Below are 25,420 nucleotides of genomic sequence, written 5' to 3'. Positions count from 1 at the left end.
AAAACACAACAAAACAAAAAAGCACCCAGCACCTATGGCATCTAATCAATCTTATATTAGTAGGATGGATTTTCTTTTTATTTCTTAATTTGAAAAGGTGGCTGCAGGGGTACTTTAATGGGATAGAAAGCCTCTCTGCCCTCCACCAGTAGCTGGCCTTGGGCTGTAGCAGCTCCGAATAGGTCCTGTTGACTGGCTTTTTGGAAGCCAGCAGGAGCAGAGCTGAGCTGATGAAGGGCCCCGAGGAAGCATGCCACCACCAGCATGGGCTGGGGATGCAGGGAGGTGGCAGGCGCTGGACCTGATCCCAGTGAGAGCTGTGTGTCCCTGTCCGAGCAGGGCCGGGGGACGGGGTAGAGAGGCATGGGAAGAGCTTTAGCCTGTCACTGCTCCCAGTGGCTGGGGCCTCTCCATTACAAGAAGACCTTTCCCCCCCCCCACCCCCACCCCAGCTTGGGACCTTTCACCAGGACTTAATAGCTATGGTCACATAAACACACTTAGGACAAGGGGCAACTGGTATAGCAGAGTGGGGGGGAGTGCTACCCAAGCATGCATGCTTCCCAGGAGAAGCAGAGCAGCTCGCTCTGCAGAGGCAAAAGGAAGGGCATTGACAGAGAGGGAATAAGGAGGTGACAGCAGAGGACGGGGTTACGTTGTTAAGGCCTGCAGAGCTTTCAAGGTGATTAGGTGATTTGGAAAAAGTCCTTGTTTCCTCTAGTAAAGGCTGTTCCCTTCTGCACCTTCCCTCTCCCTGGCAGAGATTAGAGCAGTGAGGTTAATACAGTAGCAGGTACATCCATGAAAATCCGCAGCTGAGTCTTCACTCCAAGTGCTGCCAGCTCTTCCCTAAATCTTCAGGAATCAAGGTGCCTCGTTGGAAGTGGCTCCATTGCCTTTGTTGACGTAAAAGGGGCGGTAATGTGACTGCAATGGAGAATTCGGGGCATGTGAGTTTGACCTACCTTCTTTTTCTGACTGCCTGTACTTCACCCTCCTAGCTAGCCCAACCGTACATATCTTAACATACTCCTATCTTAACACCTTCAGTCTTCCCTCTTGCAGAGCAACACCGCCTCATTTCACTGCTGGAGGTGCTGGAGTGATCAAATGCAAATGGTGTTGCTTTTTGATTTACACACGTTTTGCATGGACTTTAATTCCTGAGCCAAATGAGTCTGTGCATCATATAAAATCTCAGACTATGACTCATGGTTTGATGAGAGGTTTCTGGGAGAAGAGGAATGTCACCTTTATTTTTATGCTTCTGTCAGTGCCTTTTAATTGCTTACTAACCTGAGAACTCATGGGAGTTTTCACACTTAAAGCCATGCACAGTTATGCAAGTGATCAACTAAGTCGCATGGTATTTATTTGTGCTCCCTGGCTGGCAAGCCAAAACTCTTGTGCATGGAAATTCTCACACAATGGTGTATTGTTTATTCACGCCTCCACATGTTGCAGGGCCAGGTACTAAATGTTTGTGTAAACAGAAGCATAAGTGGAGAGACGGGGGAGAGCCTAAAGGAATTGTCATTTTCCTGTCTGTTTACTGCAGTCCCTAGTTGTATCTGTTCTCATCAGGACCTACCCCTGGAATTTTCGTTCTTATCTGCACTATTACAAATAAGCAATGTGTGGCAAAGTTATCGTGCAGGCTACCGTTGGCTTGGAATCACTGCAAAACGCGAAAGCCAATTTATTGACTGTCATAGCTGGTTGCACTGCTCAAGGCAAAATCTTTAGCCAGGATAAGAATATGCTTACACCACCGAAGCAGTGACGGAGGCAATCAGGAACAACTGTGGTTTTGTAATGTCTGATCTGTCTTAGGTTTGATCCACTGCCCAGATCTCACTTGCAGAAGGTGGGAGAGACCCGACAGGAACACGCTGGTACATTTTTGTGCAGCGCACCAGTTAATATCAGGCACGGCAGGAGGCTGGAAGCATGGGCAGAGCAAACCCAACCCATCTTGCTGCTCAGTGCCGACTCCCAATACCTCCTGCTCAATGTTCCCTTTTGTTGAAATTCTTTTCATTTTATGGCTTTAATTTCCAATATAATTAAGAGATGGAAGAGGGGGGCTTCATTTTAAAGAACTCCCTGTGGGTCAAAAAGACAGTCCTCCTTAAACAGTATAGTCCTTTGTGAAAATTCGTATTTACAGAGCTTTTAGAATGTGTATTACTTAAATACATATTTAAGACTATTTTAAAAGCTAGATTATTGGCCCAATAGACCATAAAACCTCCTGCAGAGCTACTGAGGTCCAGAACATGTATTTCTATTTTGGGACTTTTTAATGCTTATATTTATCAACCCAATTGTTAGGTTCAGGGCTATCTGGTGAATCTAGACTATAAAAATAAAATAGCCGCTACAAGTGTATGCATGAGAGAGAAAGACAGACAGACAAAGTCTGGTGACTTCATGTGAGAGAAGTTATCCAGGCTTTCTCTATGGGGATTAAGGAAAGCATGGGTTGTGTTCATGGAGCACAGCACACTGGCTGTCACGGAGTGGGGTGCTTATTGCTAAGACCACCGTACTCACATCCACCAGTGCTAACAGAGACTTCACTTTCCTGACCAGACTTCCCCAGTATAACACCACTATTAGGGAGGATAGGTTGGTATCTAAAATCACCGGGAAGAGTCTCCATCTGAGCACGCACATCATGAAGGAGATGACCTTTTAGAAAGGTAGTGATCAAACACAAGACAGAAGATATTGCAAAACTTTGCTGTTCCTAGGAGATATGTTTTGCTGTAGCACATTCAGAAACTCAAGGCTGGATTTGCTGAAAGTGATACAGTCTACCAAGGAACATCCCTTTCACTGGCATTCATCTCCTGGTGGGGCCTTGAAAATTTAGCAGAGACGTACAGCTGCAGTCTGTAGGCAGACGCTTTCTAACTGTTGTGTATTTCCTCTGTTTTCTTTCTTCAGTGTGGGAATGTTCTCGATGCTTGACCCTCTCCTTCTTACAAGTCTTATTTCCAGGGAACAGTAAATAATCTTTCACAAATGTATAATCAGAATTCAAAAAAATAGATTTCATCTGCAGAGATGGGGGCAAAAACTTGACGATCTTAATTCAGATCATGCAAGGCCTTAATGCAGCACAGCGTGAATAGATGTTAAGAAAAATAGATGAACTTAGTGTTTCTGTGGTTATGCATTAACTGTTTGTTAACCTTGTATATTTAAGATTACAAGACCTAAAATATCACTGTCCTCTGCCCCTTATAATGCAGTTGCCTGTTTTGTGCTAACAGTGCAAAATGAATGACTTACAGATGTTCTGGTTATTTATGATCATCGTCTGACCCCTCATCTTTGATACTGCATCTGCCCACTGTAGGATGTAATTAGCAAGATACTTTTATATGGTTGTCTCTGGTGTCATTTACACAATCTGTGCTTTCTAGATGTCACAGACTACTAAGAGTGTACGATATCACTGCAGGGAGGAAAAATACTATCGATAGCAGCATGTGTGCTATAGTATTTGTATAGCTTCTAGAAGCCTGGATCAAATTTTAGACCAGGGCAAAATCTTTTCAAAATGTCATTTTGAAGTATTGATTATTCCTACAACCCAGAACTGTGGAGGCGGGGGGGTTAATCTGTATCCCTCTGTGGATGCAGTTAACCGCAGAAAAAAATAATAGAAGCTGTTGACTTGAAGCTTTTACTTCCCCATCTCCAAAGGACCCAAGCCCTAGTCTGTGAAGTCTCAGGTGTTCCTAGAACAGATAGTTCTCTTGCTGAAGCTGTGCACATGCTTTCACACCAAGGGTATATTTCTTACCAATACAGACTGCTTAGAGGATTTCCATGTCTGTGGCGTCACCTTTGTGGACTGATGTCTCACTATTGAAGGATAAGCTGTGACAACATAAAACAGCCTGTTATAGATCAGTCCCTGCCACCATCCCCGTCTCCCCTTGCGAGCGTCAAGATGAACAGCAGGACTGGAAGTGCCACATAATTAGTATTGCATTGCTTAATATTGAAATGCAGCCATTTCTGGGGTAGGACACAACAGCCGTCAGTCAGATGCCTATTCCACCACCCAATCAGTTAGGAAAAGGGAGTAAAGAAGGTCTGTCTAATTAAAATGTCTGAGGAATGCAGAGAGGTGGAATGCAATCAGTCCAATTAAATTTAGGCCAAGTCCCGAACTAAGCATTCTGACTCTTGCAAAGAACACTATAGGCTATTTAATTAGTGCGAAGAGCCGAGGCCTGGGTTTCATGTCAGAAATTAATGATAGTACCTCTGGCAGCGTGATAAGCCCTCACCCCCTTCTACTACACCAGCTCCGTTCTGATTCAAAAATAATACCAGCCCTGCTGAATCGCAACCAGTTTCAGTGGTATCAGGCAATGGCCTTTCCTCACCATCTCCCATTTGCAAATTAATCAGACCTGACTCTGCTTGGCAGGTGCTGATGCTCTTGGATTCTACCTCTGGTGCCCTTGAGCTAGTGGGTAGTGAAAAGAGGATTATGAGATGGTGAATGGGGGATTCTGGTTCAGATGAAGGAGGACGGGCAGCTGCTGCATATTTTTTTTTAAAGGTTGTGCTCAGTGGCTATTATTCTTTCAGGACAATAGCTGTTTTAAAACACTGATGAAGTTAGAGAGGTAAATGGCCATGAATATGATTTCCTAGTATCTTTCTCTCTCTGGTCCTTACACCTCTAAAATAATCCGAAATTCCTATCTCTACTCATTACAAACAAAATTTAAAACCCCTGCAACTATTCACTAGATGTAACTTTTAAATATTTTTTAACACTCTAATACTCCGGTTGCCCTGGTTCAGCAGAGTAAGTTGCTCATGTGAACGTGTGTGTGTATCTAAGAGATTGACAGTCAGGGCAGGAGATATGGGCCAGGTGTAGGACTGCTCCGGGCCTTCTCTGGGGGAGCAAGAACAGGATGAAATGTCTTATCACCTAAAAAAGGGGCAGAAGGAAGGGGAAAAAACTAAATGCCTAGTACCGGTCTTAGTGAAGAGGCTCCCGTCAGACTGTTTGCTGAAGTCACCAGGCGGATTCTGTCCCACCGAGGAGAACTGAAAAGGCAGCTTAGTACCATTGCCTACTGGAAGATAGAAGAGGTTGCGTTATTCCATGGTGTTGTGTGCTGCAGTGGGGAAGCCTAAGCATTTCAAAACACACCCTGTGAAACTACATTCAACCAGCTTGGGGGAAAATGGGAACTAATAGCTTTGTCCCTTTTCTCTTAGTAAGAAAAGGCAGATGAGAGCAGTCAGTTGTGGGGTCCCGGTGTACACAGTGTGTGAGTGTGAAGAGATCTCAGTGCTCCAGGCAGGCAGGGAAGAGCGTTTCTCTTGCGAGACCCAGAGTGCAGGTGTGGCTGAAGAGCAGCAGCTTCCTCGCAGGTAAACTGCCTTTCCAGAAACTGGAGTAATGAGGCAAAACTACATAACTGCCCAAGCTCCCTTGCCTGCAAGCAGTTGAGGCTTTATTCAAAGCCCACTGAAATTAAAGCAAGGCTTCCCCTCCTGGCCTCCTTGGGGTTAGGCCCTGGCTGCCAGAATGAAGCTGAGAGCAGAGACGATGAGAGGGAGAGAGCCCTGCCTGTGGCACGAAAAGCAGGAACGACTTAGGTGTGGCTGTGAGTCACCAGAGCTCCCCCAGGTAGAGTGGCCGTGGATGCTTGTAGGCTGCCTCTGAATGAAAGGAAAGGCAGGACCCTCTGAGCATGAATAAAGCAAAGTAAGAAAATATAGGCGAGAAAAAGGATGGTGGGGATCTGGGAAGAAAAGGCATGACTCGCTGCCGCTGGTTCTCGGTATGCTAGCTCGAAGCACCCCATTGTGCTGGATGCTGTAGAGACAGCGAACATTGGGGACGCCCTGTCTTTGAGAAATCATGAGCTAAGCAAAAGGTGTATGTGCGATGGAGAAGAGCAGCCTTGGGCATCTGAGACTGGCTTGAGGGTGTTTGGAGTCCGCTCCTGGTTGTGCCACAACCTCCACAGATTGCCTCGGATGACGTTGGTACTCCCATCGATGGCAGTTGGTTAGGTATCTCAGGATCTTTACAAATTGGCACCTATGTTTTCTATCATCTTCTTTCACTGTCTGAAAAATGAGGACCAGGGATGCCTTTCCCTCCTATATACATAGCGCCTAGAGCAGTGAGCTCCTGGGTTTGGGTGTATGCAGGTGGTGCCGATAACCCAGCTAAGAGATGGTTCTGTGGGACAGTGATTGACAGGTGACAGGACAGCTGAGAGGGGAAGCAGAAAAGGTTGGTTAGCCAGCTAGAAAGCTGTGGCACGGGGGATTAGATCCTTTCAAACTGAAGTCGGAATTACCCGTACCAAGTGTTTCCTCAGTCGCTTGGAAGGAGGAAAACTCCCATGATCGTGGGTTGAAATTGGCTGTAAAACAAGAGCATCCAGTTCAGCAGTCGGCTCCTGATGAGCTGGCTCAAAGGCCTGTGCCTGGCATTGCTCTATGAAACAGTCCCCACCAATTTGAAGGCAGCCCCAAACCAGAAATCTGGGTCCTGGGAGTAGAGGAGAGCCTGGTCTTTTTTCTCTGGGTTCTAGGGAATGGCGAGTAGACTTCTCATTTAGAGAACAAAGCTCTCTTACTGCCACAGAGCTGTCTTTAGGGGCATTAAATTGCCAACTCAGGTTTGCCTACTCAACGTGACTATTCTGCAGAGAGACCTGCAGGCAGAGGCTTGGATTTAGAGCTCAAGAGACACAAGTAGAGCAGCATTTCTTGCTCAAGCACACAGTGTCTCAGCCACTGTGACAGGCATGTGCTCCAGGGTTTCACTAGGACATCATGCTGTGATGCAGACTAATGCTGTCTTACCCCTTTTGTGAGACATTGGACTCCTAGAAGAACGAAAAAGAGATGAATACTTTGAGCTGTTATGCTGCCATCCTGTGGACTGCTTTTCTATTTAAGCAGTGTTTCTATTTAAGCAGTTATCTCTCCCTCTCTGTGTGCAGAGTCCCTTCTACTCCTCATTCAAAGATTTCCAAAGGCACAAGATGATCTTTCCAACCTCCTCCTGGCTTTGGCCAAACTGTTTGCAACATCAGGAGAAGAAAGTTCAGTGGAAGAGGACAGAAAGGAGTGTCGAGCAGTTGAACAGATTGTTCCTCTATCTTTTAGGCAGCATTTGAAACCTTTTATGTCTCCCCTCTGCCTCATTATGTCATCCCTGCAGGCAGATGCTCTGTGATACTGTCTTTAATGACAAGAGGAGTGGAAGCCTCCTTGAATTTAAGCAGGGCTTAAAAACCTATAGGTTCAGCTCAAACCCAAGCAGTTTCTTAGTATGGGCCACTGCAATTAATGCAGAGCACTACTTGGGTAGCATTCCTCAATGCAGCAAACAGACTTGCTGCTGTGGCCTCAGGCAGAATTTGCAGTGATCCAACCTAGAGAGAAGCAGCGTGTGTTTCAAAACTATCATGAGATATTCAAGGATTCTGTGCATATTATGCAATGAAAAGGGTGGTCCTCTTTTTTTTTTTCCTCCCATTTTATGGAATTCCTTAGAAAAGATGCAATTGGAGGCAGCGCTGGACTTCTACATGACATGTTGATAGAGCATAGAAAGCTCTAGAGAGTTAAATGATTATGGGTATATTGCATTATTCATCGGATAATCCTTTGCTAGCCAGCATGCAAGCTAAGTGGGTCATGTCTCCTGTCTTGCCTACTGATTCATTCTGTTCTCAAAGTCCCCGTCAGTGTGGTGTCAGCAGCTGGCTCCTTTCTGTCAAAGTGTTCCCATAAGGGATCATGCTTGAGCCCTCACCCTGAATCCAGTGCTGCTCAATCCCCATTTCAGCAGAGCCTGTGTGTTGCAATCACATGCTTAGGTTTTTTGGACAAAGTAACTTTGTTGGTAGAAAATATAGAATGAGTAGTTTCGGAAGGCAACATGTCTGTGCTCTCAGGAAAACATAGATGTGTAGGCGGAACAAACGCTCCCTCAGTATTTGTATATTCAAAAGTCCATTCAGGAAGCAGCAGGCCACTGAACTGCAAGCCGCTGTACAGCCCTCATGCTACTCCGTAGCTGACTGCATCCAGCAAGTGTCCCCTCTGGCTCTAATAAGCAGCACTAAATAAGAAACCCTGTACCTAGCAGTCCCTGTCGATCCCTCCTGTCTCTTGGCACATCCTTCAGGAGGCTGGGATGCTGGATCCTAGCTGGGAGCCTGCTAGGACCTGGTCTCAGCAGCTGATCCTCCAGAGAGGAGCAGGGGGAAGTCCAGGCACTATGGTCCAGAGCAGTGAGCAGCCAGGTTACGCCATGCTTTGGCACTGCTGCAAATGGTTTTTCCCTTCCTTTTGCCACATCAGGTTTCAGCCCTGCCCCAGACACACGTGGGAGCGGTGATGGCAGAATGGCATTGTCTGCTGTGTTCCTCCCATCACCCACCCCGCCGCCCCTTCAGATGCATGTTGGGCCATTTCCACCTGAACCTGAAGCCCCACATTTTGGGTAGAAAGGGGTTCAGCCCATGCAATTTTAGAACTAACTTTCTACCATCCCTTAAGGTTGAAAACAGTTTTGGATGCAGGGCTGAGACTGTGGTCTCTCCCCAGCATCGGCAGCTCCACTTAGCAGAACATGTGTTTCCCTGACAGCACAGGGCCTGTAAAGCCCTGAAGCAGCTGGGGAAGAACAGCAGCTATAACCATCCGGGCAGTGTTTGGAGACAGGTTCCGTGCAAAACGAACCCACCGCTGGCAAAATGCCCCTCTGCAGCCCCTGATGAAGAAGCTGTCCCCGTGACTTTGGCGGGCCTGCAGGAAACAGTCTTGCTTGGTGATGCTTTGAGGCTTGCTGATGCTGAACTGGGAACGTCGCCTCTGTCCCTGGTATCTGCTCCAAACCTCAGGTCCTCACCCCCAGGCGCCAGGCAGGGCTGCCAGCGAGCTGCCAGGCGTGGGCTGATAACAGAGAAGGGCAAAGTGGAAATCCAGACAAAGGGCTCTCTGTTGGGATCTGGGTTATCCCCATGAAACCCTAACGACAGAGCGGGCAACATCGCACTTCAAATATGCCTTCAGGGGAGTGCCACTGCTAATTGCTGGCATATCCCTTCACCCTGCCTGCCATCTGGCTTTGCAGAACAGCAGCTGTAAACACCTGGCAAATCCAGGCAGGGCCTTGCTCTCTAGGGACCAGAGGAAATTTGGTTACTTAATTTGTGCTACCCTTTCTGTTCTTTTGTTTCTATAGGCATTGCTTTGCCTAGGCTTTTAGCACTCTCTGCTTCTCACTCCGGAGGTCCTGACACTAATTTAGAAATAGACAACTACCATTTTACAACTGAAAATAGAGAACTGCCATTTTACAACTGAATGTGTTGAAAACAGTCATTCACTCCGAAGACTCATCCTGTAGTGTTCATGTAACAACTGGGACATAAGCAAATCACCAGGGCTCTTGTTGTTGGCATCAGAGCTCAGAAAAGAACCCCAGTCTCCTGCTTTTTTAGGACACATTCCTCACTTCTGCTGTCCTTTCCCTGTAGGGAAAAAGCATGTTTTCTGGTGAAAGTAAAATCCTAATGCAGAGCAAGCCTAGTGTAGTTTTCACACTTGATAGCACAGTGGGGTAAGCTTCTGGTGGAGAATAACACTTACTTCAACCCAGTAATGCATGTTAAAACTCTCTTATATTCACAAACTACGCTCTTGAAAGAGTTCAGCTGCTCCAGCTCTCCTCCCTGGAGTTGAGAACCTTTGCTGCCTTGTTTGAGATGAAAAGGCAAAGCCTTGTCAAAACTCTGTAGGCTGGAGAGAAGACCTGGCATAAACAAATGCAGAGGGTCTGATCTTGTCTGGGGGACAGCAGGAAGTATGTGGGAAAGCAAATTTTGGGACAAATCATTAATGAAGTTCCTTTCCTATGTTGTGTTTGAAGGAAACATGACCACCATTAGGGTGCTGTACCTTTGGGAGACAGGAACATGGAAAATCTCTTCAAGTTCTCAGGCTGGTTCCACTCATAGTTGTTCATCATGTACCGGTGGTCACCTGGAGAAGCAGAGCAGGACGTGAGCTGGAGGAGACAGTTTAGTGGCCTTGAGAGGGACGGGAGGAGGGGGAAGGGGATAACAGACTGGAATTGCTTTCTCAAGTGCTGCAGGAGAGATGGTTCTGCCCTTTGGAAACAAGTTCCTCCTGGGATAAAAGAGGAAGCTCCCTCGCAGGCGTAGCACAGCTGAAGCATTTGGCCGTTCAGTAGATACGCTATCTCCTGAAAATCCACAGGGAGACTTGAGGGTTCAGGCATTTTCCTACCAAAATACTGCCGTGTGGCTAAAAACATATCCCACTTCAAAAGCAGTGGTTTGGGTTTGGCTTCTCTTGTGTGTTTATAACCCGTGCACAGAGCTGGCTTTCAACCAGCAGATCTTGAACTGCAAGTATAACAAAGCTCAAGAAAGTCAGTGTTGGGAGGGCTCAATATGTTGGTTTGTTCAGTTTTTAAAGAAAGATGCTAAACCTGAGTTGCAAACAGCTCTAGCTTCCTGGGCTCTTGGACAAGGGCGTTTGGTTCAGGCTGCATGTGAAGTGGATGAAACCTGCCCTTTTGCCAGGTATTACACAGCCTGGTTTTGGTTTTCTAACACTGATCCACGGGAAACGATGCTCTATCAGTGCAGTTGCTCATAAAAATACTTTCTTTTGAGGCCTCAAGTGTTCTATAAAGCTATTGTTCTCTGCAAGGGGGTAAATTTGGTTCCCATGTTTAAATACTTCCATTCTTTGATTCTTAAGTCACTGAACAAACTTTTATGTTATTTCTGCAATTTATTTCTGTGTTATTTGAACTCCCTGGTTGCTCTCTGATTATTTGCCTCCTTGCCACACTACTAAGTAGGTACCTGTTATGACAACTAAAAGAAAGTGGATTCCCTTTGGAGTCTGCTATTAAGCAGGTTTCATTCCATTAATATAATATTTCTTCCTGGGAAGTTTTTTACACGAGAAGATCAAGCCGGTTGCAAATGAATTTGTTGCAATGACTCAGGGGGAGTCTGAGTTAATTAAATCCATTAAGTAATTGTGGAGTTATTTCCTTGCAGTCACTAGATGCAGAGTGCTGTCCTCTTTCAAGTGTAACTGTTGTTTGAAAAACGGAGAGCTCTGAAGTTTCTGAGACTCTCCTTAAATAACATTTCCCAACTGAGTGGATACCACTGTTGTTCTCATTAGGCAGACTCCAAGCTGTGTCCATTAAATCTCTGGTAAAGTTTCTGAAAGTGCCCAGGTTTCTAGCAGTAGTTAATTGTTGCCCTACTCAGAAATGTTTTGGCACTTGAATCCCATGGATTTCAAGTACCATTGAGGACTTCTGGCATCAGTAACATGGAGGGGACCCTAATTAAAAGTGATCAAGTTATCAAGAAGTAGTCAATCTTTATCCATAGCTACTAGAACTGAACATATGCATACTCTTGTTGGGTTGTACAAATGGCCAAGTAGAAGGTATTTGCTTCAGGATTGGCAAAATACAGCTCAGCAGATGGAAGGTAACTTCCTAAGTAATGGTAACTTGAATGCAAAGTGCTTTTATGCTACTCATCTAGGTTTCAGAAGTGCTGTGAGTAGTCAGGCATCCAAAACCCCTTTGGCATTATGCCATCCAGAGTTTGGAAATTCTGCAAATCTCCAGGTGAGCAAAGGAAAAGAAAGAAAATGTACAAAAGTGATTTTTGGATCTGAGCTGCCTGTCATCTACTTGTATTTAGTTACAGCCAAATTTCTCAGCAAACCTTAGCACGTGGAGTGTTGAGAATCTGACCAGGTATATTGCAGCGTTAAATGTTGGAAGACAAGTAATGTTCAATTTCTGGTACTCCTTTAAGGGTAGGGAGAGTTTAAAAATCTGCCTCTAGCTATGCATCGCGAGCACTTTGAATGTGATTCCTGACTTTTCTGAAAGGTTGGTTCACTGGACCAGAAGTATCTGGTCCATCTAATTCATGTCTAATGGAGAATGATGGTGCTAGATAAACATTAATGAACTGTTTGCAGTGCAGGCTCCTTGGGGCCAGGGACTTACTCTTTCTCTCCATAACGTAGGAAGGCAGCAAGCTGTCACTTGATGAATACTAGTGATTCTCATTAGAGATCTAAATATATTCCGGTCCCATGTCACCTTCATTCTTATTGCTCTAGATTGTGAATGCCAGACAGGCTGATTCACAAAACCCAGGCTCTGAAAAACATTAGCGTGTTGACCAATAACTGAACCCATGTTGTTTTGACCTCTATGCATCTTTTCAGCAGGCTGCTTTCTGTCTGGGTTTTTGGGTTTGTGGTTTGGTGGTTTTTTTGGCCGTTTCTTTCCCTCCTCCTTTATCATATCATCTTGTAACGTGGATCTGTCTTTTCTGGAAGGAAGCTGGAGTGATTTGCATGGCTGTTGCCCAGGAAAAAAGGTGGTGTATTAATCTGGGAGGAATGTCTAGTGAATACTGTGAATTTGAATGAAATAATAGTGATCTTGCAGATCTGCAGCAGAGTTCCTCAGCTGCTTGTGTTGTACGAGCTGGACTTGAAATTATTCCTGCATCTTTTCAAGTCACATGTCCTCCCGGACAGCAGGGTGCAATTTATCCTCACATTACCTATCCAGCTTCTTGATCTTTATTGTTCTGGTATCTGGGGTTCCACAATTATTAATAGATTATACCCTTATAGCAGCCTGGTGAGATAACGATTAATTCCAATCCCTGTTATTCTTAGTGCAAGGCGTCATTTCATGGTATTAAGTTACTTGCCCGAGGTTACACAGGCTGTTTGTGGGAGAGCTGGGAAGTGAACCGCAGTTGTGGAGTCCCGTTCTAGTGCCCTGTCCTCCTAATCTTATGTGTGAGCTTGATGCAAGACAAGTCCTTTCTGCAGAACTAATTGGGAGACATAGAAAGTAAGTGGGTTCTAAAACTTAGAAGACTCCCTGCAGTGCCGCAGTATTGACCACGACCTCTCTATTCACATAAGAAAGATCAGCCATCCTTAAACATTACTGAAGTGTGGGGACCATTTGGCACTGCATGTGCACACAAGATACTTTAAATCCCTGGCAGTTCAACTGGCTCCATCCCCACATAGGTCTGGTAGGATATCTCTGATATTCCAGGATGAGTTTCAGCTACAGGTAGTGTTTCTCCCACTTTCCTTAGGTCCTCGCTTACTTTCTCCTCTGTGAGAGCACACTCATCACACTTCACCTCCTCTGACTCTGTGCTCGGCTTTGGGGAGGGAGGGAGGGAAGGGGCAGATCTCAGACACTCTACCATTCTCCATGTGGTTCCTCTCTATGAAGTTGCGGCCAAGGTCAGCCTTACAGATCTTCTCCACATGCCTCATGCAGACGTTTAGGAGGTCATCTCTGAGGAGTCCCATAGATGGGCTCATGCTCTCCCCTTCAAGCAGCACACTGTATGTTGGGAGAGATGGAGGGGGGACGTAATTCCGCATCAAAGCCCCAAACTCCTGTCAAAAAGAAGGGAGGAACATAAGAGATGGAGGCTAGATCCTAGGGAACTGGCTAATGTTAGGCTCCAAATAGTATGAAGTGCAAAGGAGAACGGTGAAGATGGAGGGGGAAGACCAATGTTCTGCCCGTGAGCTGTAGCCATCTACAAAAAATCAGGCATTGGCACATGGAAGTTCATTCTTCACCTACCAGAGCAGAGACAGCTTCAAATGTCAGGGTTGGTTCTTGCCATACATGTGCACTGAACAGGAGAAGATTAACACATCTTACCGCAAGCTGGGTTTTTTTCTTTGGGATAAATCCTGTCCTCATGGGAAAAAAGGAAAGGAAAATGAGATCTCAGTTACCTGCAGGAAGAGCACAGAGTCACTGATCTGGTGGATCTGCTCCCTGTTCTCCTTGTCCTCCCGCAGAAGCTTTGCCCTCTCTTCCAGCTCATCCACAATTTCTTTCACATTCTCTGATGCAATCTTTTCCCTCTGGTCCAGGGCAGCCTTCACTTCATCCCTCTGCCTCTCCAGGTCACGGATCAGCTCTTTGAAATGCTGGTCCACTGTGGCTTTCTCATTGGTGGTGTAGTTCTGCGGAGGGAAGGGGCAAAGAGAGGAGGCAGCAGGAAAGATGCAGGAGAAATAAAATATTAAACTTCTCAGGGAGTCGCTTCCTAACAGAGGGATACAGAGGGAGATACATCCAAGCTTTCTCAGCATTTAGACTGTGACTATGGAGACTCTACGTATGTAACTCTTAGCACTAGAAAAGTTGTGCCAAGAGAAGTAATACTTGTTCTTGCAATAGTTGTGTGTGTGTAATCTCCAGGGCATGCTGTCTTCCTGATTATAAGAGCATGTCTTTTATTTCAATTAATGAACTGCACTCTTAGGTGATATTTAAAAACACTGTTTAACCTTCTAAATCATGGTTCTGGCTCCTCAAGAATTCGAGGACCAAATTCCCACCCTTTCAAAGGATGAAAGGTGCTGAAAGACTTCTTAGAAACCTGACCTCTAGGTCCTTCTGAAATATTCCTCATAAGGGCTGTGGATGTAACTATATTCAGAGTTAAAATTTCTAGGTCAGATTTCCAATAATAATGTTAATAATAGTAATAATAATATTAATAAAGCAGACAAAAAGCAGAACTAGCAAGCCAATGTGTGTGTACCACATAAAAGGGAGAAGAATGGGCTTTGCCTATTAATATTATGCAAATTTTCTGGGGCGTCTCCAAATAGTGTTTTCACTGCTCTATTCAGTTAGGTATAAATGAAAAAAAAGTTAGGGTATAAATGAAAAAAAAAAACACCATTGCTATATTCTAACCCTTAACATGGTGAAAGAATTATAAAGAAGCCCTATATCAGTATGGAAATAAGCTGTTCCATTATAAATGTTTGTTGGTGTACTGCATCTGTTCGTGTTGCCTTATCTCTGTTTGGGCAGTTCAGAGCCCTTCTGGAATTTATTTTTGTGTGGTCTAGCAGGAAAAAAAGCAGCACACCTTTGTTTCTGAATCAGCCTGGCTACTGTGATTGAAGAACTGTAAGGGGCCCAAAGCAGGGAGGTGCCTTGGATCATTTTGTAACAAGGCTGTGCTGCCTCTTCTTGATCTCCTGCAGGGTATGTTGCAAGATGACTTCAGTAGGAGTTGTTGTTTCCAAGATTTCACATGAGTGAGTTTTGGAGAGTGATGAGATAGAGACTGGGTAAGGAATGGAGTGAGTAAGAGCTGGATATGTCAGAGAAATTGAGGAATGGAGGAGAGGGATGTGAGAGGGTGGAAAAGAAAGTGACAAGTACAGGAGAAACAGCAGTGAACTTAAATATCCCATACGCACCTTGATACGGTCCCTCTCCTTCTGCCACTTATCCATTTCATCTTCTACCTCAATGATCTTCAGCTGCAGTTGCTCTTTCTGCAGTGAAAGCTCAGCCTGTGAGAAGAGGGGAGTCTCATGAACTGGGGCTGAGGGTGGCCTACTTCAAAGAAGCCCTGTGTTTCTACTTATGCATTTGGCCCTGAACAATAATAGCTGGGAGGTACAGGTTCCTGGCACTGCTTGAAATGGAGATCATGTGCTGACACTGGACAAGATCCCAGAGCTTCTGGCTGGGTCAAGAGATTCAGCTCCCTCAGCAAAGACAGCAGCAGAAGCACCCACCTACTAGGCTACCGTCATGGTGCCGCTTTTAATCACATTAGAGTCATTAGCTGGAGGGGGAAGAGGCCTATTTCAAAATTCAGCTGTGTATGCAGTGAAGGGCCCATCCCAGGGTGTGCCTCTGCAGCAATAACAGTTTTCATGTAATTACGGAATGACGTTTGACGAGTGTTGCAACAAGAGGACGATGCCTCTGGCAGGAATTCTGTTTAGACAGGATTGTGGATTAATTTGCTCTGAATTGAGAGCTTTCATGTTATGATGAAGCTGGGGAATGCTTGGAAAAAATAAAAAACACAAAAGGAGGAGGGAGGAGGTGTAGTCAACCATGCTTGGCTTAGATCAGCAACTTCACTGGGATTCATTTGTATTTCGTTTTGCACTGGCTTCCCAGGGAAGCTCAGACCAGACAATTGCATGCAAGGCGGTTCATAGAACTGGGGCCTGTGAGGGCCAGGCAGCCACGCACCGGTGTGACATGCCGGTTGGTGTGCATGCCGTGTCTCTGGATCAGCCCAGGACCTGGCTGTTTAGTAATGCCTTGCGCCGTTAACTCTGGGCAGCCCCTCCCTCGGTCGTTCATATTCACCACGTCCCTGCCCAACAGATCATGACAAAGCCTTTGTTTACGCATTTCAAGATCTTTCTGTGTTTCATGTGTGTACAGGTTGGTCACAGCACAACTATAACTACAGGCAATCTGGCTATGGGGCACTTATCCCTGGAGCTGTTTAGGAACTACGCAGTTGGCGGAAATTACCTGTATTCCACAACTGAGCTATGTCGTGTTTGAAAAGTTCTGAAAACCTGCTGTTCATGTGGGATCCTTTGGCAAATGGTTGTATTACCCACAAGCGCTTACATTTAGACCAACAGTTAGAGGCAGGGGAGATGAGGGATGGATAAATCCACTCCCACGGCAACTAACACAGTGAGGTCTCCCTGCTGTTAAACACAAGATGTAGTTCCCACTGCTTTGCCACCCATCCAAGAACATAATACAACATGAAAACCTGGGTCTTCTCTTGTGATCATAGTTGCCCTTGGGCTGGGAGCTTAAAAGTTTTCAGTTCTCCATTCAAGGAGTAGAAAACAGCATCGCACGATGAAAAGCAGGCAACAAACTGTCAACCATCTCAGACCAAGGAAATCAGCCCATCAGGGCTCTTGCCTTGGTGCCAGTCACTGTAGTGTCTGAACATCCTCTTGAGCTTGAATCAAGCACAGCTGCATCTGAGAGCCATTGACTCTAGCTGTTCCAATTTAGAAAATTTCTATTTATAGAGGGAAAACAATTTGATAGGTGCTTTATTGCATTATAAAACAGAAGAAAGAGGGAATAAAAAAGGCAAATGTACTCGCAGGCATCTCAACGCTAGAAGAGCTGCATCCTCATGTTGTCATTGTCCTTGTTTGTTGAGAGTTAGGAGAGCACTAGCCCTCTAAATATTATCCATACACCTGACAGCCCTTAATAGTCAACTGAATGCAGTCATGAGCTCATATTCTACAGGGGTTCAGAGCAGACATGGAAGGGTATCAAGATGAGAAAATTCTCTCTACTACTGATCAAGAGAGTAAAGGCATGAGCTTTTAGTTTTGGCTCATAGTTTTCACATTTTCAAGAGAGTGACTTGGAGGAATGCATGCTTTTTTCCATTCTCATGTGCACTGTGAGGTGTCCTCTGCATCAAGACACAAAGGTGTGCAACCATCTTTGCACAGCAGGGAAACGCAGGGAGATAAAAGCATTTTAGATCCAGATAGCCATTGCAGTAACCAATCTGAGAAATTACAGTATAATGCAAGTTCTTTCCTTGAGCCACAGAGCTACATCCAGATGGCATTAATTGTTAGCAAAGTAAAAAGCACACCTCCTGAGCAATGGGAGGTCTCGTTTCCCTCCTCATCCCTAAATATCAGGAGATTCTTATGACAAGGATGTGAGTGAAATCATATAGAGAGGGACTGGAGGGATTTTTTGAGAAGAGCAGACCTTTCACAGCCACATAGACACTCCCAAACACAAGGGGTGGTTTGAAAAGAAAGGCAAGAGGAAAAAATTTCAGGTGATGGCTGGAAGGTTGTGATAACAATATTATACTTTTATAGTACTTTTTAATTAAGATGGGTCTCAAAGGAATTTTGCAAACTATTACTTGCTCAAAAAGTGATAGCTAACTCCTAACAGCTTGTTGCAGTTATAATATCCCTTCACCCAGAAAGGTAGTTTGGGTGCCTCTGGGATGGGTTGTAACAACTATTTAAGAGCAGACCCACACTACAATTTAGAGTGAGAATTATGATTTGCAAATGGAAATTACAGAGATGGTTCCAATAGCCGGAATGCAAATAGCACAGTCATCCAGGTTCGGCCGGGGTTAAAACGCCCATACTGAGGGCAAAAGGAAACACTAGTACAGACACCAGCAAAGGCAAGGGAGGTGTTTCACTGCATGATAGTACAAAACATTAAAACTAGTCTTACCATAGAAAAAAAATGTTAAAAAGAGGTCCAGGGAGACTACGGAATAGTACAAGAACTGGTGGCATGGGCACAAGGAGGCAGATTTGGTAGGGATGCTCTGGAAATGGACCTCAACATAAGGGGTTCAGCAAAGGTGATTTCATGATGTTTTTAAGGCCCTGTTTGGTCTGGGGCTGGCTGAAAGATTGCTTTAGCTGTCCATATATATCCTGTGTTACACTTACAGTAGGGTGCTTACAGCTACTACGGACAGTCAGCTTCACTGATCAATTCATTCAACTTTAGCTTCATTCCCTATGAAGAAACTTCTCTCCTAGCTTTCTTCATATTTCTCAGATTCTCCAGGGCCAACAATCCCTGATCCCCTTATGTGATCGACCACCTAGAACAAATCCATTGGATGAGACCTGGGGTTCAGAAGGTCCTAGTGAAAGATAATAGAGCAGCTCCACCCATTGTGAGGGGAGTCCCTACAGTGCAGAAACAACAACAACAACAGTGAAGAAGATCTAGGAAATACAGGTTTAGACCATTCAGTGTGACTATAGCAAGTTGAGAAATGCTGGCACTGAGAGTCTTTGAGCTAAGAGAGGATCCCCTATTAGATTCTAAGTTAATTAGGACGGTCAAGAGGCCTAAGTGAAAGTTCAGAGCGTACACCTAAACATCCACAACTGAACCCAGCCCTTGTGCTGTAAAGGACCTAGAGATGTGAGATTATGAGTCTTGCATCATGATGCAACTCATTTTTGCAAGGCAGCAATACAAGCATCATCATGCCTTAACGCTCTGGGAACCCAGTCCCTGAATCAGGGAACACCCCTGTGTCACCAGCCTGGAAGAGTTCTGCTAATTACCTCACAGCAACAACCAAATGCAATAATGAAGCTAGAGAAGAAGTGTTTCAACTAGTTGTCCCAGTACAGCACCTGTATTAGAAATGACATGGCTGAGAAATCAGCTAATGGTTTAAGACATTATTTCTGCTGGTTTTGCCATTATGTTTTTCTATCTAAGCTTTTGTTAAGCAGAGGTGGGTGTCACTGGGCTACAATCTCTGGAGGCTCTGGCAGCATCCTGCAAAAATGCCACTAGTCACTGTACGAGCTGAGGCCAGAAAAGGCTCTCTGCTTTGCACAGCTGGAAGAGAATTCCTTACCTGCAAACTGGTGGATTCTCCTTGGGTTCTGCCCTCACTGTAGAGGCATTAATGCAGAATGCAGGCAAACCTACTCTAAATCACAATTTGCAGCAGGTCAGCTTTCACAGCCTTCCAGCTAGGAAGAACGTCCTGCAGGTAACTGCACCATCTCCGTGGAAAGAGCAGCTATTTTAAGCTGTGTCCGCAGAGCAGCCACAACTGGTGTAGATAAGGTCTCACAGCCATGTCGTGCCCTAACCTTGCATCAGTGGGAAGAGCCAAAAATCCTTCCACAGGCACATTGATACGCTCTTGTTTGCTCTCTGTTCAGACAGTGAAAGCTATACAATGAGGGCTCAGATGGAAATCCCTCTGGATCCATCTCTGTGGACGGTTGACTTCAAAGCCCTAGTTCAGGCTCTGTGAAGTCTCCCCTTTTAAAAGTCGCTTTGTTGAAACGAGGAACACCCAGCTCCCGTTTCTGCACAGCAGTTCTCTGCTGCCTCTTTAAACCTGCTGTACAATGTGAACTTTTCTTTAAAGGTAGAGAATTAAAGAAAAAAATCAAAGTGCTTTTCAGTAGAACTGACCTGACATGCTGAGTGCTAAGGCTGGCGCTGGATAGTAACGCCAGGTTATTTACAGCTCTGTGTCTGGCAGGCATATGTGAAGTTGTCTCGTTTTGAGAATAGGCTTGTAAAACAGGTTTTGAATGAAGGATCCCCTTTCAAAATTAAGGATTGTGTCTGAAAGGGGGGCTCTAGTTCTGCTGATAAATCAAGCTGGCCAGAGGGTTTTATTGGAGTGTAGAAGCTGCTATTGACAGTTCTCCCTTTTCAGCTGTGTGTGGTTATTACCCAGCCTCACAGGCTTTTTCTTGGTTGTTTCTTGTACTGATTCTGGTGGGGGTGTTACTTTTCCTTTAAATCCGTAGCAGGAAATTAATGCAAAGTGGATCTGGGGAAGGCATTAAAGTTTTGCTGGGTAAAATACACGAACACCACTGGGTGGAAACTCAGGAAAAATGTCTCTGTCTTCCCTGTCAAGTTGTCTCTGTCTGAGCCCCTGTGCCTTTCGCTCTTGTCTGCGCAGAAGCATACCAAGAAGGGGTGACTGACTCTCAGCCCAGGCTCCTGAAAAGTGGAAGATGCTGCTGTGTTCTTCTTCTCTTCCACAGACAGAGACCTATCAGGCTTTCCGCTGCTTGCTTAAATGCTCTAAACAGTAGGTGTCTGTATACTGGCTTGTTTGCATTCCTCTTAAGCTGTATTATCTCTGTCTGCATTGTGGAGCAAGCAGAGTTACCTAATTTTACAGAAGGATCTTAAGCTATCCCTTGCTTTCCCAACACTGAAGTACAGCACCTCTCTTCCCTACAGTCCTATAGCAAAGATAAACTCATGAAAGAGACTGTAACCTGCATTAATTCTGCAATATGAAAGGAAGAGATGTACGTAAAACGAGCATATTACACCTCATTATGTGACAGTTTTGTGCCACCAAATTGCTGAGCACCCAGACTGACAGGATTAAGTGCATCACGGCATAGAACTCCCCCTCCCAGTTCTCCTGGAATCCTCTCCAGGTTTGGAGTCGCAGTATAAGCTGGGAAATACATAACTGGGAAATCCTTGCAGATAAACCAATTGTTCCTTGATAACCAACGCTCTGTGAAAGGGTCTGTCTGGATACAGCTGTATTCTGGTCACCAGTCCAGTGGCATAGTTAGCAAATTTGGAGGCAGTAAAGCTATCCTGGAGCTGCTTGGATGCCAAGCTGTGAAAACGGAGCAGGGATGGGGTTGACCTGATGTGGACTTTTTGCTTATTCTTTCCTCAAAGGCCAGCAGCACCAGCCATGCTTTGCCACTCTTCCAATTTGTGGTCATATTCCAGCTCAGCTGATTTGCAAGACTTGAAAAGAATAGGTGGTGCACACAAGGGACTTGGAAATGTTCGTTCCTCTTTGTGGTTCTTGCTAAGGCTCCACCAATGGTGAATAAATCGGGGCTAGGAATAAATATTTGTAAGCAACAGCTATCCTGTTAATTGGTTTTGTCTGAGTGAATACTCACTCAAGTTACAACACGATCAAAACTCGTTGTCAGGAGAAACTTGCACATGTGTATGATTCATATTGATAAAGCCCTAAATCCTTTAGGCTTAGCAGCAGCAGAAACAGCACAGGACAGTACAGGAGCTAAAGCATGGAGCTAACAAGAGTGGCACAAAGACTCTGAGAAAGAAATCAAACATAATTTAAATCTTAGGTAAAATCTTCTCTGCCTAGCTGTGGTTGCCTCTTTAAAAGCAAGGTGTTCTAGGTCCATCCAACCACAGGAAGAAGGCTCTGGCCAGCTTTGGTTCCTCGGGGAGCAACTGTTAACCTCTTTTCAGTAAAATGGCTAAGAGGAATTGGACAACCTGGCAGACACTAGACACAGTTTTGTGAGAGTTAAGCATATGCTATGTTCAGAGCTGACATCAAAAACACAAGTACAAACAGCAGGCTAGCGAGCCCTGCAGGAATTTCTTTAAGAAAGACTGTCTGAGACATGGAAGAAACCTTGTCTGGTTTCAGCAAGGCTGCAAGTTGGAGATGACATTGCAAGAAAAGGCCAAAAATTTCCACACGAAGAGAGAGAGAAGCTCTAGATTAGTTACTCTTTCAGCCTTATGAGATAAATCTTCCTAGCACCTTAGAAAGAGTTAAAGTGTTCTTCTAAGTTAAGGGTAACCCAAGAATTTTCAGCAGAGGGTACTTGTATTTGCCTGTTCACCACATCAGAGCACTGGCTTGGGCTGTGCCTGACTAGGATTTAGCAGATCTTAGTGCCCTTCCAGTTTCTGCCGTGGACTGTCTGTGTGATTCCAGGCAAATTGTTTTATGTTACTGTTTCATGGGTCTCCGTTCTGTAATCTCTCCTGTCCTGTCTGCTTAGATCAGAAGGTCTCTAGGCCAGGACATGCTCTTACATGGTGATGTACAGCACCGAACATGGTGAGACCCTGATCTTGACTGGAGCTAGTGGAATAATCATGCATCCACCCAGAAAGCAAACAGAATGAGACTTTAAGCAAACAAAGGTGGAAGACTTTTCATTAATGAGCACAGTTTCACATACCAGCCTCATCTCCTTAGATGTCCATCCTCTGAACCTATTGTAGTAACACTTCGGGGAAACTATAATGTTTTGTGTTTGCACCAGGATTTTTTCTTCATCTAAGCTTCAAAAGACCTTTCCATAGGTGGGGTTTGACACTATTATGTCCGTAACAGAAAAGCAAAACAGCCATAATCTCACTCTAAATAGCTGAGATAGCAATTTTCAATAGTAACCGAGCAGCCACTGATCTGACTACCTGTATTCTGGAGGTCCTGATTTGAGTGATGCCCCACCTTTCTGGCTGTGGATAACACTACACAAACACTGTCAAGACTTGAGACAGTTTTTTTGAAAGCTTAGCATGTAGGGCTTTGATTCAACTTCTGCTGAAAGTCAGTGGTGCAACCAGGGGTGGAAAACAGGTTTTCCACCCCGCCTCAACTCAGTCTGCTACACGACACCAGCACTGTGCCGCTGTAACCAGCCATTAGGAGAACAACAGTCCCATTGCAGCAGAACCCAGGCAATATCAGTTCTCCACTAAACCACCCCTGCATCCCAGAATTACACCGCAGACATGATTTTAAGAGAGACTGTAGGCTGGAGAGCAAAAGCTGTGGTGTAATATTGAGGTCCATTGGAAAGACTGATGGGAACGTGCAATAAAAAGAGCATTACCTCTTTTCCCGCTTTCTCGATCTCCACTGTCACTGTGCTGTGGTTCTTGTGCTCCTGGAACATGCAGAGATAGCAGATGCACATCTGGTCTGTCTGACAGAACAGCTCCATGGTCTTCCCATGCACAGGGCATTTTCTTGCTTCAAAGTCCCTAATGGGGTCCAGGAGCTGGTGGTCCCGGAAAGCTGCTCCCTCCAGATGGGGCTTGAGGTGCAGCTCACAGAAAGAAGCCTGGCACACCAAGCAGGACTTCACAGCCTTTTGCTTGTTATCGATGCAGGAATCGCACAGAACATCCTCGAGCTTCACCCTGGGCCGTGACCCAGCTGTTCTGTCAGGCTTGTTGAAGGTGGATCTTCTCAGGTCCCCTGTCTCCACCAGAGGGAGGGATGTTTTCTTCAGGTCCCCCATCTGCCCCCCAGAGAACAACGACTTCCTCCCTTCCCCTTCACTAGGCAGGAAGCTCTTTTTGGAATCCAAGGAGAAGAGGGTCTTCCTGAGATCGCCTTTCTCTGCAAAGGAGAGGGGTGGTCTCCTCATGTCTCCGATCTGTCCACTGGCATATTGCATCTTCTTTGAATCTGCCGAATCCATGCTGAAGTAGGTCGATCTCTTCTCATCGGACGACTCCACAAACTGAATGATGGGCCTCTTCCAGTCACTGCCAGAGAAGAGGGAGCTCTTGATTTGTCCTGTTTCCAAAGAAGTACCGCCAGTGCCCTTCATAGCTTCCTTCTCACCTCCGCCAGGGTTTGTGGTCTTCTTCACTTCTTCTTCTTTTTTGGGGGCAGATGGACTCTTCACATCCTCTGGCTTCCCAGTGTTACCATTTGGCCTTGCTGCACTCCCCGTTTCCATCGTCTAAACAGGGCAAATTGGCTTCACTGCTTAGTCTTTCCTCCAGTTCCTGTCTCTCAGCCCCCTACAAAGCGGGTATGTCTGCTCGGTCGTTGTCTCAGCAAGGAATGACGGTGGAATGCAGGAAAGTTTCTGCCCAAGTGACGCACCTGGAGCTCCTGCAAGGAGGAGGAGAACGCCTGGGTTATGCTAGGTAGACGCAGGGAGAAAGAAAGAAACAGACGTTACCAGGGATCAGAAGCTACAGCTGTACAGTTAATTATACAAGGCAGTCCACACCCAGGAACATTCTTGTCTAACCAGGTTTGGGAGGAAGGGCTGTTTATATACATAGAACTGTTTTTTAAAAAAAAAAAAATAATTTTCATTAAGATGTAGCAACCAGTTCGACCGCTTGTTTCAAAAATAATTTTGCTCATTGTTGCCAGGAGCTGAGGTTACCTCCTTGCAGAGATGGGCAGGGTCGGAGAGACCATGAGATGCCGAAGATGGGTTTGTTAACTGGGTCATACACATGCACAAAAATAATTATGGTTGTAATTAAAATGAACGCCTAGAATAAAGCATTCTTAAACTGGGTTCCCCTGAGGGCTTACTGTATTCAGTAGGATAGGGAGGGGAAATGTACGGATAATGTTGGGTTTAAAAGACCCTGCTATCTTTATTTTGATGATGGGTTTCTGCAAGGTCCATCCATCTAGACGTGGAAATAGCCCAGCCATGTATCCAAAGAACACAGCTGACCTGAAGTAAAAATTGGCCAGTCCTGTTTTTCCCACAGGCCATGCAATCTCCACTAATGTGACTAGTAGAATAAAACCCCCATTGCCTATTTCTTTGCATGTTCTCACTGAGATAAGGGTTCAGGTGTATCTTATGTAGTTCTTCCCATAAATGTCCACTGAACTGAGACACATACCTGGAAGAGGAAATATTTAACAGCTAGATAGATGGCCAAAATATTTCTTGCAAGAAAAAAGAACTGAGAAAGAGTTTTAAAAATAGATCTGCCTCCCCTAGCTGTATTCCCAGTAAACGTTCAACTTGTTGGAATCACAGAAGATTTCAGAAGAAAAAGGCTCTTTATAAGCACTGGTGAATTCCATCAACTTCAAAAGAAGGAAGTTGATCTTCCACTCATATCGTATCAATTTAGCATAGATTATGCTCTGAATTTCAGTGAGATTGCTCCGAGATTAATGCCCAGGATGTAAATTAATCATGCCTAATATTTGTGCTTAATTTAATTTTCGCAGAATGCAATGGTGGTGTTGCTGGAGAATGTGATTTTTTAGCCTGTAATGATTTCTCATTAGAAATCCGTAACAAAACCCCCGTTGAAGGTGTCCTAAGTGGCACAGGAAAAATCCAGGTCTGCATTTTGCAGGTTTTTTTAGGTGTGGAGGAAATAGAGGTGCAGCCCAAAACAGGAACAGCATACATTTTG

The 25,420-nt window shown here is 45.1% G+C and overlaps 1 protein-coding gene across 1 annotated transcript; it reads right to left on the bottom strand.

Moving 5' to 3' along the window:
• Nucleotides 1-864: 864 nt before the first annotated feature.
• On the bottom strand, nt 865-23,973 carry TRIM29 (tripartite motif containing 29; the record flags this gene model as incomplete). Its single annotated transcript, XM_082330882.1, has 9 exons — nt 865-927; nt 3,818-3,894; nt 5,016-5,117; nt 6,366-6,425; nt 9,982-10,065; nt 13,338-13,536; nt 13,888-14,121; nt 15,379-15,474; nt 23,116-23,973. The coding sequence occupies 9 exons, from the start codon at nt 23,971-23,973 to the stop codon at nt 865-867; spliced, it is 1,773 nt and encodes a 590-aa protein (XP_082187008.1).
• Nucleotides 23,974-25,420: the final 1,447 nt, after the last annotated feature.

This window comes from Platalea leucorodia (genome assembly GCF_965183815.1).
Source record: "Platalea leucorodia genome assembly, chromosome: 20".
NCBI lineage: Eukaryota > Metazoa > Chordata > Aves > Pelecaniformes > Threskiornithidae > Platalea > Platalea leucorodia.
The sequence above is the reverse complement of the archived record's forward strand: the minus strand, read 5'-3'. Positions and strand labels throughout refer to the sequence as shown.